The 19,176-nt window shown below is 42.6% G+C and overlaps 1 protein-coding gene across 2 annotated transcripts in view; it reads right to left on the reverse strand.

Moving 5' to 3' along the window:
• Nucleotides 1-1,658: 1,658 nt before the first annotated feature.
• Nucleotides 1,659-19,176, reverse strand: part of trps1 (trichorhinophalangeal syndrome I) — a 118,637-nt gene continuing 101,119 nt past the window's right edge. For both annotated transcript variants that reach the window (XM_080484248.1, XM_080484249.1), the window contains exons 10-11: nt 8,199-8,321; nt 1,659-3,640 (exon numbers count right to left, since the gene is read on the reverse strand). In XM_080484248.1, the coding sequence (XP_080340374.1) occupies nt 2,033-3,640; nt 8,199-8,321 (1,731 nt within the window). In that variant the 3' untranslated portion in view covers nt 1,659-2,032. The remainder of the gene's footprint in view (nt 3,641-8,198; nt 8,322-19,176) is intronic.

Here is a 19,176-nt window from a genome sequence, read left to right on the forward strand (position 1 = left end):
TGTCTCATTTTAATGAACTTGGAGACTTTTGAATTCCGCACGGTCACAAGTTTGTCAATGATAATTGTTGGTAAACAGCGATGGGCTGTGAGTGGGTCTTTCAAAAGACCCCAAAGCCAGCGATGAATGGCAAATACGTGCGATTGTGTTTTGTATTAGTTGGGAGTTGAAAGCAACAATAAAATTTCACTTCATTCATTTAGAAAACATACCTCTACATTGTGTCCTCGTGTTTCTTTTCTTTTTTTTTTTCCTCCCCTCTGCATTATTTAACTTGTAACAGTTCCCATCCACATAAAAGGCAATGTATTTAGCAGACTTTATAATATGCTAACATGCTACATAGAGGTAACCTACCAAATTCTCAGCAATATGAGATAAAACACTGTAGGCAAGAATCTCTGTGGAGTCAAAACAGAGCAAAACTTTATACAGCTAATCCAAACAATTGATCCTTTTGAAAAAAATAAAAAAAACTTTTACTCCATAAATTGCTAAGTCTCTCTATAAACCTAACAGTATGCAGACATACGGAAAAAAAAGTTACATACTAAGACCATGTAGACCTACAGACACACAGAAAAAATCCCAATCGAAACATAAAAGAGAACTTAAGAGAACCATATGTAACACGCTAAAACCGTTGGTGTGTCACATGCTATGAAACAGGCGGGTTGGTGTGCAACATGTGTGACCCCTGAGGACTGAAAAACTAAACCTTCATTATGTTTACATCATCGTTCGGGGACGGATTCATCCTTTTGATCTGCCACACAGAAATAAATGATATTACACAAATCGACACACGCGCACAACCCTCCTCTTTCGCTGTACCATGTATAAGAGGGGGGATTCTAAACGCAACAAGACCTTAAGCAACAAACAGCTCAAAACAAAAAAAAAAAAAAAGAAATCAAATAAACTAATTTTTATAGTACCATTTCCTGCAAAGAAAAGCATTATTTGCCTTTATAAAATAACATATATAAGAAAGTGTAGCAAATTGCATTTTTGTACGATAACATCATTATCATCATTATTATTATAACCATTATTAATATTATTATAAATGTTAAGCAGGTTAATAGATGGTTGTTCTATTAGGCAGGCAGCCAGGCACATAGCTAGTATCATGGCACAGAGGAAGGTAGAAATAATGTCACTTGGTTTGATCCAAATGGATGAAGAGAACACTTCGGTCCGGAGATGCACTGGTTTTATCAGCTCAAACTGGCTTTAAGCAGTTCAGAGGAGTCGACTCAAACGTGCCCAGGTTTCTTCCTGGGCCACCGTGCCACGATTGTGATTTTGCATTGATCCGAGATTCGGAAAACAAACAAATGTTTAAAAAAAAAAAAGAAAAGAAAAGAAAAACTGATCGTGTCAAAGTCACACTCACTGAACTGCAACCCAGCCCAAACCTGGTTAGAATTAACCAGTAAATATATTGTCAGCATAGTTTTTGGTATTTCAATCCACTTGCACAGAGGGAAGAAAAAACTGTGCAAGAGCAAAGCAGTTCACACCAGATCAGATCTGGTAGTACCAAAATATATCAATCTGAAATATACATCAGACTAGTTTGAACTAGCAGTCTGCATAAGCTCAGTTTCATTGTTTTTTTGAGTCTTTTTTTTTTCTTTCTTTTCTTTTTTCTTCGCTCGGCTGTATGGTAGATATGCAAATGCTGAGCTCTTCAAACTAATCCTAAATTCTGTCCAACTTTTAGTCCTGCTTCCAATCCTCTTATGAGGAATGTAGCTGCTTTATTAAAGGTAATTTCAGCTGCACGCCGGGATGCCGATGGTAAATTCTTGCCACTATGTCTCCAAAGTGCCCCCTGCTGCAGTTCAGCCAGATACCGCGATAATTTCTGCCGAGTTTGACAGCCGGGTGCTTCCAGCATTAGGATGGGTTTCTCTTAGTGCCCATTTTGACATGAGCTCGCCTCCAGGAACGTGAAGGCACACAGCTTATTCATCCGGGGAAAAAAAAACCACGTTCTTAAAGGTTTGCATGGGTCGGATATCGTTTAGTTTCCATCAGTGTCTTCAGACTCGGCGACAGTCACGACCTCGGTGGGCTCTGTAATACCATCGCTGACGTCAGACACCTGTTCACCGTCTTGTTCCTGCTTTGTTGCGGCGTGCTCGTCTGCTTCCGCCTCCTCCGCAGCTCCTGTTTCTTCCTCGGGGGCTTCACTGTCTGTGTTTTGCATCGCTTGGTCGTCGTGACAAGTTCCTTCTGTGGCGTCGGTCTGAATTGTGACCTCATGATGATTACCTCCATCTTTTTCCTCCGTGGTCACATTTTGACACTCCTGCTCCGACATCGCCGTGGCGTCCTGAATGTTGTCGTTTTGACTTTTCTGCTGTGAGGTTTTGTCCGAGTACCTGTGTAAGCCCAACTGTATGTGTGTCGTGAAATCATACCGATCAGCGCACACGTGGAGGCAAAAGCTGCACTGGTATGGTCCCTTGTCGCCGTGGCAACTCATGTGCAGGGCATACATGACTTCGTCGAGGAAGTAGATCCCACAGTGGACACAGCGGTTGGTGAGGTCGTCCTGCGTGGCCGCTTCCACCATTTTGCGATTTGACGCCACGCTTAATTGACATGCTATTGAACTATCCTTCACGTCCTTTCCCATCTCCTCACTTGGGTTCTCTCCTTCATCTGTCCGCTCCTCCTCCTCCTCCTCTTTCTCTCCTTTCCAGTTCCCTCTTAACTTCTCAGCCAGAGGAGACTCCTGCCTTCTCCTTTCCGCACCGTTTGACGACACGTGTGCGTTTACAGCGCTTGTATCTCTTTGTCTTATTGCAAGATCCAAAGGAGCCTCGTTTTCCACCGATGAGGATGAGGAGGACTGGGTATGAAGAGGTGGAGGTGGGTAGTGAGTGGGCGCTGGAGGAGGTGGAAGAGGAGAGTAGGGAGAGGCACAGTAAGGCACAGTATAGCTTTGCTGATGATGCTGCACTGGAGACACCATTGCACCAAGATAATGGGCATTATTTCCAAGGCCACCAGGGCTGCTTAGATTACTGATGCTACCAGGAACCCCGGAAGCGGCTGCCATCTTGTACTTGGTCCAGAATCTGAGCCAATCGGACTCAGGCGTCATATCAGGGGAGAGAGTTAATGGCAGGGGTAGGGTGAAAAGAGGATACTGATACTTCTCAATGGGCGAACCAGGAGGTGAGTAACTCGACGGCTTGGTTGGACGCATATACTTCTCAATCGGACTGCCTCTTTCTGACCCCCCTCCTCCTTTCCCTACTTCCCCTTTAGACGCCATCCCTCCATCAGCGAGGCCCCCGTTGCCCTCAGGTACCAATGAGGTGGGAGGGTGCGAGGGGAGGAGAAGCGGAGGCATGCGTCTGTGGATCTCCAGCGTTTGATTGGCTAAGAAGGCCTGAGTGGATCGGGGCGAGCGCGAGCGAGGGGAGGGCTGCTGGTTTTTGACAGAGGCACAGCTTCGGTCCGACTCCTCCCCATTCATGCGCTCCTCGCTGGTGATTCGCTGCTGCTTTGGGGCGGGGCTTTCAGACGACAGGGAATCGGGGTTGAGGCGTTTTCGGGTTCTCCGTCGGATGATTTGCTCGCCATTGTTCTGCTTGATGATGTTCAGAGGTCTGGGTGTCTGTGAGATGGGAGACACAAAAGCGTGAGTTGAAGAATTAAGTTGCAGATTAGCAGGCAGTTTGGTTTTACCACTCCCTCATTTCAACAGTCATACCACGGATTAAGTTGCTTAACGCTCTGATGATAACTATCATGCACACTACCATCACATTTATGACCATTAAGAAATTAATGTTTAATGCGTCTAATTAGGCAGATAGATGGCCTGGTTGATGCCAATGATGGAAATAAAATAAAATGCCCCCTCTCTTATTTCTGACTCTATATTGATTTTTATCATAAAAACACAGCGATAATTACAAAATATTTGATTTCCATTTAATCTCCTTCTGCGATAGATTTAATCTGAGGATATTCCAATTCACTTAGATAGGGCCAACTATAATCAAGCATGACAACCCTGGAACAACTCAAAATGTAAGATACCCTGGAGCCCAGATGACTGTGGTTTTTGCCCTAACCACAAGAGGGTGCACTTACATCTGATGTAAATATTGCTTACTCTGAAGACTCAAGTCACCTGTGATGTTCATTTTTGTCTGTGTAAGTCAAACTAGAGGAATTAAATACATAACAACACATAATCAATTACAGAGTGGAGTTTAGAGTTTGAGACACTGACGGTCATAAAGGCATCCGCCATGCACAACCCCAGTTCAGGTAGATCCAGTTCAAAACAAACACAATTTATTGATCAATTTCCCACTGTGGTTGGAAAAAAAACGCTCAAAATTTAAAGAGGTCTTTCTGATATTATAGTAAATGTTTGAATACATAAATAAATAAATAAATCCATTTTTAATAAACAAATATCTAAAACAGATCCTGCTTGCAAATAAAGACAACAGATAATAAATAATAGACACAAAAATAATAATTTAAAGAAACACTGCCTGGTATTTCTCAGAGTCGATTAGAAACCAATGCAGTATTTCAACACTGTAATACTTATTTTTTTTGTAGTCTAAATGCCTCACCAAATCATGAAAGTAAATATTACTGACATATTAGAATAGCAACGCAAGGATGAATGGAATGAGTTCCCCAACTTGATTTATAGCTTCCTTATTCATAACAGTATGCATTCACGTTTAAGTGTGGAGAACTCAGCACTTTTGTCTGAATGCATGTCACACGAATTATGTGCATTAAAGCATGCATATGTGTGTGTGTGTGTGTGTGTGTGTGTGTGTGTGTGTGTGTGTGTGTGTGTGTGTGTGTGTGTGTGTGTGTGTGTGTGTGTGTGTGTGTGTGCACTGATGTGTGTGCTGGAGAAAAGGTCAAAGTCAGAGTTTTTCTGAGAGTGCATCCGTCAGAAATGAAGACCCAGTGGAGTCACTTGATTTATAAATACATTTATCTGATGTTTCTTGGTGCATTTTCTTGGTGAAGTCGCTTTTATTCACTCTGAGCGGGGATACGTCTTGTCCCCCTTGCAGTAAAACAATTCAGCAGATGAGGAGACGCCTGGACCAGAGGAGGGGGGTCGACAGAAGAAGATAACACCTCAAAAGAAATGAAATTAACGCTTACATGGTCTTCATTTTGTCAGCGTGACATGGGTGTTACATTTTAAAGTTGCAGATTGAGGGAAATCTGAAACATTTCACTGGCTCAAGCGAAACTATTAGCATCGGGTATAGAAATGTGAGTTTCTCGGTGACATTTCACCGTGTTCCACTTTTTCTCTCACCCAGTCACTCGCTGTTCCCCATCTGTGTCTTGGTGAGGAGCTTGACATGATTTGCTGAAGCCTGTTTCCTCGACTGCTGCTCCCCTCCTGTCTCTAAATGTCCTCTCCTTCTCTGCTATCCCGCTACTTCACATTTAAGCACCTTAGTCCTGGCACAAATGATTAAATCAGGATTTTTGAAAGAGAAAAAAAAATGGATCGTTGTCTGTTATTTAGCCTGATAATTTATGGAGTGTGACAGAAGCTGCAGCATTATTAATGGCTTATTTTCATAAAAAGTGATGTGCTCATTATGAAGTTTTGCCTGTGCTTCACACTGCAGTACACACTGGTTTTCACCGTTGTGCGGCATTTAGAAATATTGCTTAATGTTTTAATCATGAAAACCACTTGCGACCTCACTTACTGCATACTTTGGGCAGGGCCGCTCACTACATGTTGATTATATTGCATTAAAGCTGGCAAAGTAAAGTATGACTCAAATAGACATCGCTACATTAAAAACAGTACACATACATTATACTGTACATTTAAAGAGAATAGGAATCGTGGGCTGCAATTGGACACCCGTAAAGCTATGGAGCTTGTCGGTTAACACTTTTAAAGACGACACGACGGGAATTTGGAGAGATGGAACGACGACGACAGCTGCTGCTGCGAGCAGTGCTCGCCACAACAAGGCCAGTTTGACACCGTCTCCCAGAAGACGCCGTGATCCTGCCCGGTAAAGGCTTCAAGCCTGAACACATGGTGCTAAAACGCAGACTGTTTATTGAGCGTTTTCCTTTTTAAGACAAGGTGGCTGGTCGTAATGATTTTATTTTGTTGAGTCAACAGAAAAACTAGGCAGCAGTCACATCCCGAACTCAAACCCACAAACCAATCCACGCATACAAACACACACACACAGGCGGTTGCACTCTGTACTTTTATGGCTGTAGCGTTGGTTTGGTAGAATACCTGGTTTGAGTTACCGCTATACACATCCGTCTGTCTTATTGTCGCCTACCTTCACTAATTCAACATTTCCTTTGCGCGCTCTCCGAATCTGTAATTTTCCCTCCATCCCTCACTCTTCATACACAAACTGTCCCTTTATTATCCGCCTAAATTTCTTCCTCTTCTCTGCCCTTCCTCCCAACTCTTTCTCTCCTTATTTGTCTCCCTTCTTTACGTATTCATTTTTTCTGTCTCTTTATTCATAACTCTCCCTTCGCCTCTCTCACTCTCAAGTGTTTTACTAGCTGCTATCCTCTCTAATAATGTGTGTAGAGCATATAAAACTTTTATTATGGGATATAAAATATGGTTGTCGTGAATATTGCCAAGAGTGGAGGGAGCTTGGACGTGATTGGAGGAGCAGATGAGATAAACAGGTTGAACCAAGGACACCAGCAGGGGCAGGAAGGAGTAAACTTCAATCGGTTGTCATCCTCTAAAAGGTCTTTAAAGCTCCATCCGATAATTGCGGTGCACTGCTCGGGGTTGCAACATGGTCAAGCCACTGGTGCGTTCATTCACACTGTGATTTATGGTGCAAAAACGTCCACTTTCAAATGTTACGAGATGAGCTTAAAAGGCCAACGTGTGAGCATGAATCTGGTGTTTGTACTATAAATAGATTCACAGACGCTTCTGGGACCCGTTATACGCTTTTAATATTTGTAAAAATTTGAGTTAATAGGAACAATGAAGGGTGTAATTAAATTAAACCCATTACAACAGAGGTGAATGAGCTTGATATTCTCAACTAAAACTCAAGACTGAGTTTTTATCTCATTTGTAATTCATGCACTCTAATAAATTTGGGATTTCCATAGACTTTCCCCAGGCTCAGATGGTGGCGTTGATTCATTCCATCACATTTCTCACTGCATGGATCCGGCTCACTGTGACTGCTGAGATGGCCTGTTCGCCCACCAAATCAAATACACTTTTTCTGCAATATTACCTTTTCACAGCCGGAATCATGGAATATATACAATAATTTAACAGCAGCATGCGCCATTTCATTTGGATCGTATGCTAAATAGCCTGACTAGAGGAATGATAATTAGCGGTCAGAAATGGCCTGTAGATGTGCTAAAACAGAGCAGAGTCTATAAAATATAACCGGAGCAGTGTTTATGAGTGAGCATGAACAGAACAAGGGTTCAGCCCCGCAAATTAACTTTTGTTGGATATTAAATTCAGTCTCACTGGGAGCTAATATTTGACTTTCAACTTGTCCAAAGAAGGTTTACATCTACTTTGTTTCTTCTTGGTTGTATGAAAGTTGAATCATATTTAAAATATGCAAATGGTCAGAGAAGGGACATTCTGTCTGTTTTCTACATGCAGTCATGTGCATTATTTGGTGCATTTTCAGGGAGCCAACAGTAAAGGAATACGACGGATGGCCTGTCAGGGCAGTGTTATGCAGTATGTCTCATGTGCGACCCGGAAAAAGAATGAAGACGACAATGTAACTTGGAAAACAACAGAAATGACAATCTCTTTGAGGAAAGATTGCGCAGACGTGTGTGTGTGGATAAAAGCAAATCTACAACATTGCCTGGGCATCGGGACAAACGAGCCTCAGATGAGTTGTGTGAACACTTTATAAACATCTTCACTCGCAAAGTTGAAAACATAAGGGAACAAATTAAAGCCCCGGGCTGAATACCAAAACATATTTGTGGCACAAATACTTGCTTTAGCAATTTTGAACCTGTTTCGCAGATGGAGAGTGCGTCGGTCATTAGTTTATCAAAGCTGCATGCACAGGTTATACGTGTTTCCTCGTCAGATCTACAGGTTGTCCTGGGCGGTGCACAGCGTAGTGTAGCAATAACGGCACCAGGCATGTATGCAGATGACTTACCGAATGGAGTTTTTGGTATAAACCACACGCGTTGCAGACGTAGCCTCCATTAGCGTTTTTCCTCCACAACGATGTCTTGGTGGTCAAACAGTTTGCGCAGAAAACCCCACTGCCACGCCTCCGCTGCAGAGAGACAGAAAAGGTGTTAACGAAGGGGGGAAAAAATGGAGGAGTGAAAAAACAAACAAAAAAAAAACAACCACCACCAAGGGTGACAAAGATTGTGCCGGGTTAGAGAAGAAAGGATGAAAAAAAAGACCATAAGTTTTGAATCTTTTATTATTTTCATGCCACTCAAGAACAAGAGAGAGAAGGAGAAGGAGAGGAAGAGCAGACTGGCTCAGTGGCAGAGAGACGATAGGCTGTCATTTATCACGCCTAATGGGAAAGCGTTTTGAGAACATTGTTCCCTTTCCGCACTGATTTTCTCAGTATGAAACAAGCTTAATAAAATTCCTAATATATATATCGGTGAAGGGAAAGTGATCTCGCTGAGCTGAGTAAGTTGTTTGTGTTGGAGACGTGAATGCGCGAGTCCCTCAGACTCAACATGGACTCATCTCAGCGCGATCTGCGATACGGTGGTAATTTAGTTGAGTACTCTTTCAGAGGTGCGGCGAAAGAATGAGTTATGCTTTCACCTTGTTGCACAAAGTGTTTCGGAGTTTATCTTGAACTGCGGCGAGTACTTCACAGGCGAGCGTTTGACTTTTACTGTATTCGTGTGCACAGCTCATGATGCACTGGTGCATAGAAAAGTAGTGTGCGGAAGGAAGGGTGGGAGGTGAAAAGGCCAATCGCTGTGGCAACGTGCTCCATCACAGTAATGAGCCAATCACAACGTTTCTCCATCCCATTAAGCCTCTGGCCCCATTCACCACCTTTATGACCCTGAGAGGACAGCATACCTCATCTTTCTCCTCCACCAACGTCTGTTTTTCTCCCTCTGCCTGTCTATTCACAATTCTTTTTCTTCTTAAGAGTTTATATCCCATCGTTTTTCTTTTACCCAAAGTCATTTCTCGCATACGTAATGCCACTGCTACCACACTGTACATGTGTACCAGTGTGTATTGGCGCACTGAAATACACACCTTGCTGTTTTCCCTCTTATTCCAGTCTGGCTGTTCCTCTCTCTCCACCATGGACTTGTGTCCACTGGGACCTTCTCCTTCCCGCGCTGGCGTCTTATTGTTTTTATGTTTATGACAGCACTGAGAGTTTAGCATCGCTATTTTTTTTTTTTCTCTCTCTCTCTCTCTCTCTCTCTCTCTCTCTCTCTCCGGCTGAGAGCACCCAAGTGCCAGAAGTTAAAAACATTTCAACTTTTTACAAAAGGACGCCACACTTCAATCAGGCTTTCTGTAGTCCCAGAGCTACAGATGGAGTCACTACCAGCACTTCCACCGAGCAGCTTTTTTGTGTTGCCAGCTAAAAGCAACGGAGCCCAGTGGGCACCGGCGGGCACGCTTCGCTTTATCGCCACAAATCAAAATACGCTGCGACGATCACAGCAAAATTAAACACTTCACATGTTGCTGGGAACACGTACTGCATGTCCTCAGCAAATACATTTGAAGAGCGTAATCAGTCCACTTGAAAGATTGAGCGCTTGTTCGAGATAGTTTAACCCCTTCACGAAGCCTTCAATGACAGACTCAGATAGAAACGACAAAACCCTGTTTTATTAGAATATTTTATGGCTATATCAGTATTTTTTCTCTCCCTCCATACCTTTATAATTTGAATGCAATGAAGCATTGCCCAGAACTGATGTTTTCAAAGAATAAACAAGCTGAAACAAAAGTGTAAAGCATCATAATTATGTTTACTGATTTTAAGAATTCTACTTAACATCTTAGGTAATATATGCAGTATTTTTTTTTATCATACAATTATTTATTCAAATATTTATTCTATGTATTCAAATGTTATGCATTGCTTACCTCGACAAAGAAGCTTGGTTGTTCCAACAGACTACAGAAACATCTGTACTACACAGTCTTTAAAGAATAAAAAACTTCTCACTGCCTGTGAAATGTGTTTGCAAGTTGTATTTTCGGCTCATGAATAGACATTTATGATGACATCTTTTATACCATCTGGATTAGGGATGAGGATCAATTTTCAGATTGTTTAAAGGTTTTCTAACAACATGAGTGTCCTTATTCTGGAAGATCCGTGCCGCTCAGTTTCGATATGCGTTACAATGAAACATCCTGCTTCAAATAATGCTACGTGTTATAAACACCTGGGCTCAAATCACAAGTCTTTAAGGTACATGTGTTTTCAACCATCTGACATCAGATAACAGGACACTAACATGACCGAGTCCACCTCTGTGTGTGTGTGTGTGTGTGTGTGTGTGTGTGTGTGTGTGTGTGTGTGTGTGTGTGTGTGTGTGTGTGTGTGTGTGTGTGTGTGTGTGTGTGTGTGTGTGTGTAACAGCAATCTGTACACCATACGGCCACCACATGTAGATAGACAGAGCCAGGTGATTGATTGATGTGCACTTCCTGTGTGCGTGCGTGTGCATGTGCGTGTGTGTGTGTCTAGTATTGCAAGCCAAACAGTGCGTCTGTCATCAGAACTTAGTTTCCCTCCGAGCACCCAAATCACTCACATATGGCCCCACAGCTGCCCCACATTGCAACACACACACACACACACACACACACACACACACACACACACACACACACACACACACACACACACACACACACACACACACACACACACACACACACACACACACACACACACACACACACACACACACACACACACACACACACACACACACACACACACACACACACACACACACACACACACACACGTCTTTGCTTGCACTGGCTAATGAAGGTGAGCTAGATTTGGATTGGAGGCCACATTTCAAGGAGCGTGTGTGTGTGTTGGCCACGAAAAAGACCCGTTACAATGAAGAGCACCGTGTCTGTCAGGGCGAGGTTCAAGTGTCAATTACACAGGAAAGAGAAGATAGGCCTCATCACCTTCCAGAACATCCAGAAAGCACATGCTGCACGCACGCACACACACACACTTCCTCTACAATCTTCAGCTGGTTGGCTTGACATATCTGGGAATTGCCAATTAAATGAGTACCAACATGCACACACATCCAAACACGATGTAGCACAGTATAAAAAGTTACACCTATGCATGTTTGTTTTGGTAACTTGCGCCAACAGTTTCCGTGTTGGGTGTGTTGGAATGTGGACACATTGTGTGTGAATCAGTGCGTGTTTTTTTCTGATGGATTGCTAATACCTGGCCTCTCCCACTCACCTCAGCCTGTAGAAAAGGGCTGCCGGTAATTAGAGCTCAGGGTCTTAATGACATCTATTTATCTGCGGCCCATGGTACCGTTCAATCAGCACAAGCAACGACGCCCTCTGACACGCACACGCTCACAAAGACAAAAGGCACACTCATAACACCAGTGCACTCAATGGTCAGGAAATTAAACTCCATCATGCTTTCACTGATAAGTCCAAAACAACAAGCAAGCTCTAAACCTGATAAGGACCCAAAGTTAACTTTAGCAACCAATGGAAAGCTTTTTTTTTTTTTTTTTTTTATATTATCTCAAAGATATTTCTACAGTTAACAAGCGTTCGTGTAATACCGCACTAATAAAAACATACTCATGTGAAATGTTTGGCTTGTGAACCTATAAAGACAGTTAAAACAAATACATCAGATAATTGAATCTCCTGAGGAAAAGGATGAGGATAAACAAGCGTGGTACAATAAAGGAAGAAAAAACACTGGGAAGTTGACAATACTTGATTTTTTCCGTCTCATGACGCTTATGAAAAAGCTACAAGAAATTAAGAGTACAATCTGCTCGGGGTAAGGCTGCATATAAAACAGCATTTATTGGTTTAATAACTTTCACAATCAGTTTTTGGTCAGTCTCTTTGCTCTAATGCACAAGCAGCTTGAGCAGGAAGGCTTTTTTTTTTCTCTCTTGTGGCATTAGATTTAATGCAAGAATGCATAAACCAGACGACATGACCTGACTGTTGTTTGCTTGGGAAAATACGCACCCTGGAAATAAGCTCCATTTGATCATTACATGTATCGTGACCAACGACAGTACTCTAATTTAAGATTTGTTTTTTTTGAGACTTTTATGGGTCGGTACTATCATGCCAACTTTCCATTAAAATGCGTTGAAGTGATTGCTTTTCTTTAGATTCAAGCAGAACTTTCCTCTGACTTTGTTGTGACTCCACTCATAAAGTGAAGTCATAAATTATAACTTCATTTTCAAGGATCTGATGTTTATTTAACATCGGGCATATGGTGGAGCCACACAGTGGCTGAACACTTCAGATGTGGCTTCGAGTCCAGTCTGAGATCCTCCTGAAGCCATAAATTTACAGATGTTATACCAACTGTTTACATTGCATAGTCCTTAAGATCTTTATGGAAGAGCTAGCCTGGATAGATTAGCATCCAATGGTTTTGGGTCCTTCAGCAATAACGAGTTCTTTACATGTTTTTAGCATCTGCAATCAATGAGCAGTAACATCTATCCGTCTAACCTCGAGCGGTGTGGCTTCACTTGAGATAACTGGCTTGCCTACGCATGCTTGATTTCAAAAATGCCATACAGCCATTTTTTCTGAATACTATCTCAGTTTGTGTCATCGTGTCCCACATATTTGTCTCATATTGAAAGGGTGGTCAAACAAAACTAAACACCCCAAAGTTCCCGACATCCTGAAGCCTTGAAGCTCCATGGTGGAACACAGAAACATAGGGAGGGGACTGGAGAGAGAGAGAGAGAGAGAGAGAGAGAGAGAGAGAGAGAGAGAGAGAGAGAGAGAGAGAGAGAGAGAGAGAGAGAGAGGAAGCAAAGAAAGAAAAAGATTGAGGCGCCCTGCGGTCTAAAATAAATTTAAAAAAGAGGGCTTTCTAAACAAAGTCTTTCAAAATGAAATTACATTTAATTCACTTAAGGAGTAAGTCAGCCCTGCTTTTAACACACAGATGCATACACACCCGGAGAGATGCATTCGCATGCACACACATTGATATACACACTGCGCTGCATTAAATCAGTGATTATTTAATCAAGCTAGAAGACTAGCTGGAGGAATTAACTAAATTCCATCCTGCCAAGACCAATATCCTACACACTGGATCAGATAAATACACACATACAGCTACACATGCGGGAGGAGAGCAAAAATAGACCTGTGCATACAAATACGGGTGAATGATTCAGGTAAAGATTGTTGGGAGTTTTCTCTTTTGCACACGGGCACACAAGGCAAGAGAGTGAATGTATCCTCTGGGACCAATCCAAGAGAGACCCCCTGCATGTGCTGCTAACCATGTATGAAATCCGTGGAAAGGATTTGCATGAAGCAGCAGAGGTCTGTGTGATTTCTTCTCAGACTTACTGCATACATCGAAATGACTTCTTTTGAAGGAAGAATGAGTTTAAACTCAATTAGACGAATCAAAGCCACACAGTGCTGCAGTGGTTAACATTCTCGTCTTGTAAAGAGAACATCCACAGTTGGAGGTCTGGGCTTTGGGGGTCTTTTCCACGTGGAGTTTGCATGTTCTCACTGCGGATCACATACAATTGTTTATTGCAGTGTGATGCAAAACAATACCTCTGCCGTCGCTTCTGCCTGTTGGTGTGCCTATCCTAGTTACACTTCTTAATAAAGTCCAGCTCAACAACCACCGCAAACTAGCGATTTAAAAATGACGCCAAAATCGAATTAAAATCTCACTTACAATCTCTTGCAAAACTGAACATTATCATCTATGTGAAGTCATAATTTGTGTGATTTTGTGTTGTCGCGTTATACTGTGCAAGTACAGCTAATAAAAAAAAAAATAGTTCACTCTAATATAAACTGAGAAATAATTAGACATTTTAGAAATTAGCAGGGAAACAGTACATTGTGGAATGCAATATGAAACTTCAGCACTATTCCGATGTCGGCAATCACACTGAGGCTAATTTGTGGCTTTGATCTCAAGTTTTAAGCGGAGAACAACCCAACTAACTTGGAGAAAAGACGTCCAGAGTCAAGAATAGTTTGGAGGTTTCTAAAAGCCGACGAGGCCCTGCAGCCGATCCAAGCTGGGTGTGAGAGAAGGCAGGGTCCACCCTGGACAGGTCACCAAACCATCACGTGGTAAACGCACACTCACGTACACACATGGGGGAAATTTCTGCGTCAAAGGGTTGTAATGTAACACTATCAGAATATCAATATACAGAGCTCTGTTTACAGAGAGAAGGAGTAGCAACTCCATCAGATACAGATCCTGCTCAGAAACATTCCAATCAGCTAAGTGGTGTCAAAAAATGGACATCTAGTAGTGTCTCAGAGGATGAGAGGCATCTCCAAGCCACTTTTAAAAGTGGCGAAACAAGGCCAAAATCTGCTAGATACCAGCATTTCAAGATGGATGACTGCAGAAAAGTCCTATTTACTGATGAATCCAAGTTGAATGTGTTGGCAGTATTTGAGGAGTGTGTGTTTGGAGACAAATGTGAGAGGAGATGATATGGCAGTGTATCAATGCAAGAGACTGTTCATATCTGGGGGTGTTTTGTTACCCTGAACATGCTTTACTATAGCCCATAGGAAGTCCATATAAGGCTTGCACAACACTTATTAAAGCAAATGTTACCCATAATTCAAGAAGGATTTACAAAACTAATACTTGTACTAAAGCTGATCTGCATAATTGTTAGTCATAAAAATGTCATGTTGAATCTGAACAGAAGAATCCGTTCATTCAAGCTTCAAACTTTTTGATCCAATTGTTCAAGAATCCACACACATGGCACAAAGCCAGCTCGACAGATTTAGCATTATTAATGTCTTGGTGAAAGGGACAAAAGCACGACTATCAATCTCTGCTTTTTGGGTTTTATAGAAGAAAAAAAAAAAGATTCAAAGCTGAACGTTTTTTATATGTACATAAAAAAAGAACACAGTCCAAATGCAACCTGCAATTGTGACTTCACTTCCTGGTAATCATCTGCTGAGATCACATTTTCACTGCACTTCCACATGGGAACAATGCGCTACGAATGTCATTTCCCCATCTTTCGTGGCACATTGGTGACATTCATAATGTGACTGAACACATCTGAATGGGGCTCTTAACTGGGAGTGTCGGCGCATGGCATATGTTCTTGGCTGGCAAAAATATCTGCCACGAATATCAAGAATCGCCTCAATTTCTGAAGTTTGCTACCGAATGTATCAATTAATTGTGATGTGTGGGGATGCGCAAGAGAGCGTGACAGCATTTGCAATGTATTCTTGATGGTCTGGGTCCATGACAGGGTGGCAAGACAGCATGAGCATCTCTCAGTTTGGCTCTCTCCGCAGCATCCTCCTCCTCTCTGCGCAACTCTATGGCATAGAGCCCAACTATGCATGTGAGCACAAACTTCCTCCGGATGTAAAACAATCTGAAGCGATGTGAACTGTTCAGCAGCTGATGGTTCAAGGACTGGAGTGTGTGTGGAGTTATGTACCGTATATACCCAGTCTTGGGACCTGGATTGCTTTACGCAACATAAGATCCCATCTGAGACGGGGCAATTCTTGTTTTTTCTCGAGCGCAGTGCACCACTTCACAGATCGCACCCTGGGCAGTTGCCCACATTGCCATGAGCAAGAGCTGCCACTGTGTGTACCGAGTTCTCCCGATTCGCAACATTCCTGACAGACTAGTGACAGAAAGTGACAATGCACATTGGCGCACAGCAGCGTAGAACAATAAGGGTGACATTGCGAAATGGTTTGTGATGATTTGCCACTGTTGGGTGCTGTCAATTGTAACAGGCCGCGACTGTTAGTGATGGTGCGTGACACCTCTGCCCTGAATCATATCATTTAGGTCAGATTCATGATCCGCGGTCACGTATTGAGATTCGTGCCATTCCTGACTTGTCGCCGTTATGTGAAAACGCAGCAACTTTTAAGAAATACCACACGCTGGTAAGGAAAGGAGGCCACGTCACTCCGACACAATGGAGTGAGATGTGGCTGGAATGATTATGTGCCCATATGTCTTATGCCTGAATGTCACTTTGATTTGAAATCTTTCCATCCAAAATCCTGAAAAGAAATTCTATGAAAAAGCATATACATATTGAATTCATGCCCCTTCATATTTCAGCTGCTCGATTCAAGGATAGTCATATTGGATCATCTCTCTCCACCGCCCACCCCTCTTACCGTTACACCTGAAACGTCTCCATGTCCTTCTTCACCACCTCTATGAATCTTCTCTGCGGTTTTCCTCTCCTCCTACTGTCTGACAGCTCCATCTCAAACACCAGTTGTCCTACATATCCCTTCCCTCAGTACATGTCCAAACCATCTTAACCTGACATCTTTAGCTGTATCTCAATCACAACAGCAGCTGTACCTCTGATCTGCTCATTGTTAATCACGTCCATACCCAATGAAAACCTGAGAATTTCCATCTCCAACAACAAAGACAGGAATATTTGGTAAATTCATGAACAATCACAGAATATTAAACTTTTAAAGCCAACATTTTGGATAGTCATTAAAAACCAGCCTGCTCAGTGTCTAAATCCACTTATAAAAGTGCTGAAGGTGAGTTGAATATCTATTTCAGCAACCAGGGTTTCCTCAGTAGTTTTACATTGAAAAAAACAAAGCGTACATTAAAATGTGTTTTCTCAAAATAACCTGACGCCAAACAAACGAGAAAGGCTTGTAACAGATTAAACTAATGTCCTAACATGATGATTCCTTCCCAATTTGTCCAGACACAATGAGCATGACCTTAAGCCTATGTAGACACCGTCTTTTGTCAATTCTCAGACTCCAGGCGTTATCGGTGTTTCCCCTGCTCTTTAAACACGGCAGTAAGACACAACTTACAGAAGATGAAATGTCATGAAAACAGGGGGGAAAAAATGGGGGGGGTTGAGCAGAGGGAAACCTGTTAGTGGACAGTTTATAAGCAGAGGTTGGCAGTTTGGAGGAATCACAGTGAGCTTGCAGTATGAAATCCATCCTCTGATATTAGGAATGCAGAGTGAGAAGCAGCAGAGGAGTGTTAAGATGCTTCTGTAATAATTTACTGCGATATTACTGGCAAGGGCACCCGTTATTTTAAATTAATACAGTACGTGCACGATAATGGAAGTGTTTGAGGCAATACTCTGAATAGTTTTCATTAAAACTCTACAGCTCCCTGGTCAGACCATACAAGCAACACCCTCTCAAAGAGAGTGAGGTGCACTTCTGCCAAGAAGATCCACTGTAACAACCCCTTTATCCCCCCTGCCTTAGGCCTCTACGTGATGGTATAAGCAGGAGAAAGGCGATGATCACCTGATTGATTGGTGTTGATGGCCTTGGAGACTGTGATAATGATGATGAAGCTAATTTGTCTTCGCCTGAAACTCTGTCAGCACCTTATTCTGGTGACTTTCACTTCTTACGTCTCCAAGTCTTCAACTTTCATGTGCGATGCTTTCCAAAGCTATTTCAGAGCCAACATCCCACTGAGAACATACATTTGGTATGCTGGGATTGTGATAATGGTGCGTGGAGATACGAATGCATCTGCTATATAAATATGAAAAAAGAGAGAAAACAATGGTGGTCTCCGCACAGCGGAGGTGCTGGATAAGGGAGTGGAAGACACAACAACCCAGATCCTTTGTTAATAAGACACAACAACAGGCGTACATCCACATTTGGGCTCTGTGTGACAGTGAAATAAAAGGTGTCAGCTTCCACAGCAGGCCTCTTACCGTGTGTCTGCATGCGTTGTGTGTGTGTGTGTGTGTGTGTGTGTGTGTGTGTGTGTGTGTGTGTGTGTGTGTGTGTGTGTGTGTGTGTGTGTGTGTGTGTGTGTGTGTGTGTGTGTGTGTGTGTGTGTGTGTGTGTGTGTGTGTTTACACAGAAGGGAGAGGAAGTCGACCAAAGAATGACAGCTGAGTGTCTAAAAGAGCAGCTGAAGAAAACTCCGGAGCAAGATGACATCATCATGACGCGCACGCAGGCACGCACACACGCACACACGCGCGCACACACACACACACACACACACACACACACACACACACACACACACACACACACACACACACACACACACACACCCCCCGTCACTCAACTGGCCACACACTGTGGCCCACTTCCCTCCTTTTATTCTTTCACACTTTACAATCACCCCTTTCCGGCCCCCCCATTTCTCTTCCTGCCTTACTCTTTTCATCCCCCTTAGTGTTTAGTTAAGACAGTAGGCGCTGCCATTAGTGGCACAGCAATGAGGCGTTTCTGTCCAACACACACAACACTGAACACAAAACAAAGACCACTCCATTAAAGTGCAATCTCATTATCATGGACCTGATTCTGATAAACGATCGCGCTTGCATTGACTCCGTGGTTATGTGCTGTGGGTAAAACCCTGATAACCAGTGAACCGCGGGGGAGGGGAGAGAGAGAGATCGAGATAGAGAGATCTAATTTTGATAAACAGCCTTAATGCATGCAGACTGAGTTCATACACTCGAGGGTCCACACATGCATGTTTTTCTGTTTATGCCCGATACACAGGTGCTTGTGTTATCAAGAATCTCATTTTATAAACCTATCACTTTGATAAGATAGCACGAGATACTATGAGTATTTTCTTACCTTGTGTAATAGAATAGCTGCCGTCCTGATTGAATCTTGCTTGGTGATAGGGCAGATAGAATTTCTTTTTCATATCACTAACTCAAAACAGAACCCCATTCTTTATTTTCTTGCTGCTTACTTGTAAAATAAAATATTCCATATTGTGCCACCTCTTCAGGCACATGAATAAAAATAAATTACCCAATCGAAGAAGGGAAATGAAAAACCTACATTTTGGGAAACTTGCATAAAACTAAGAGCACAACCTGTAATAAGGAGTAAAC

Source organism: Lipophrys pholis (assembly GCF_963383615.2).
Source record: "Lipophrys pholis genome assembly, chromosome: 17".
Taxonomy (NCBI): Eukaryota; Metazoa; Chordata; class Actinopteri; order Blenniiformes; family Blenniidae; genus Lipophrys; species Lipophrys pholis.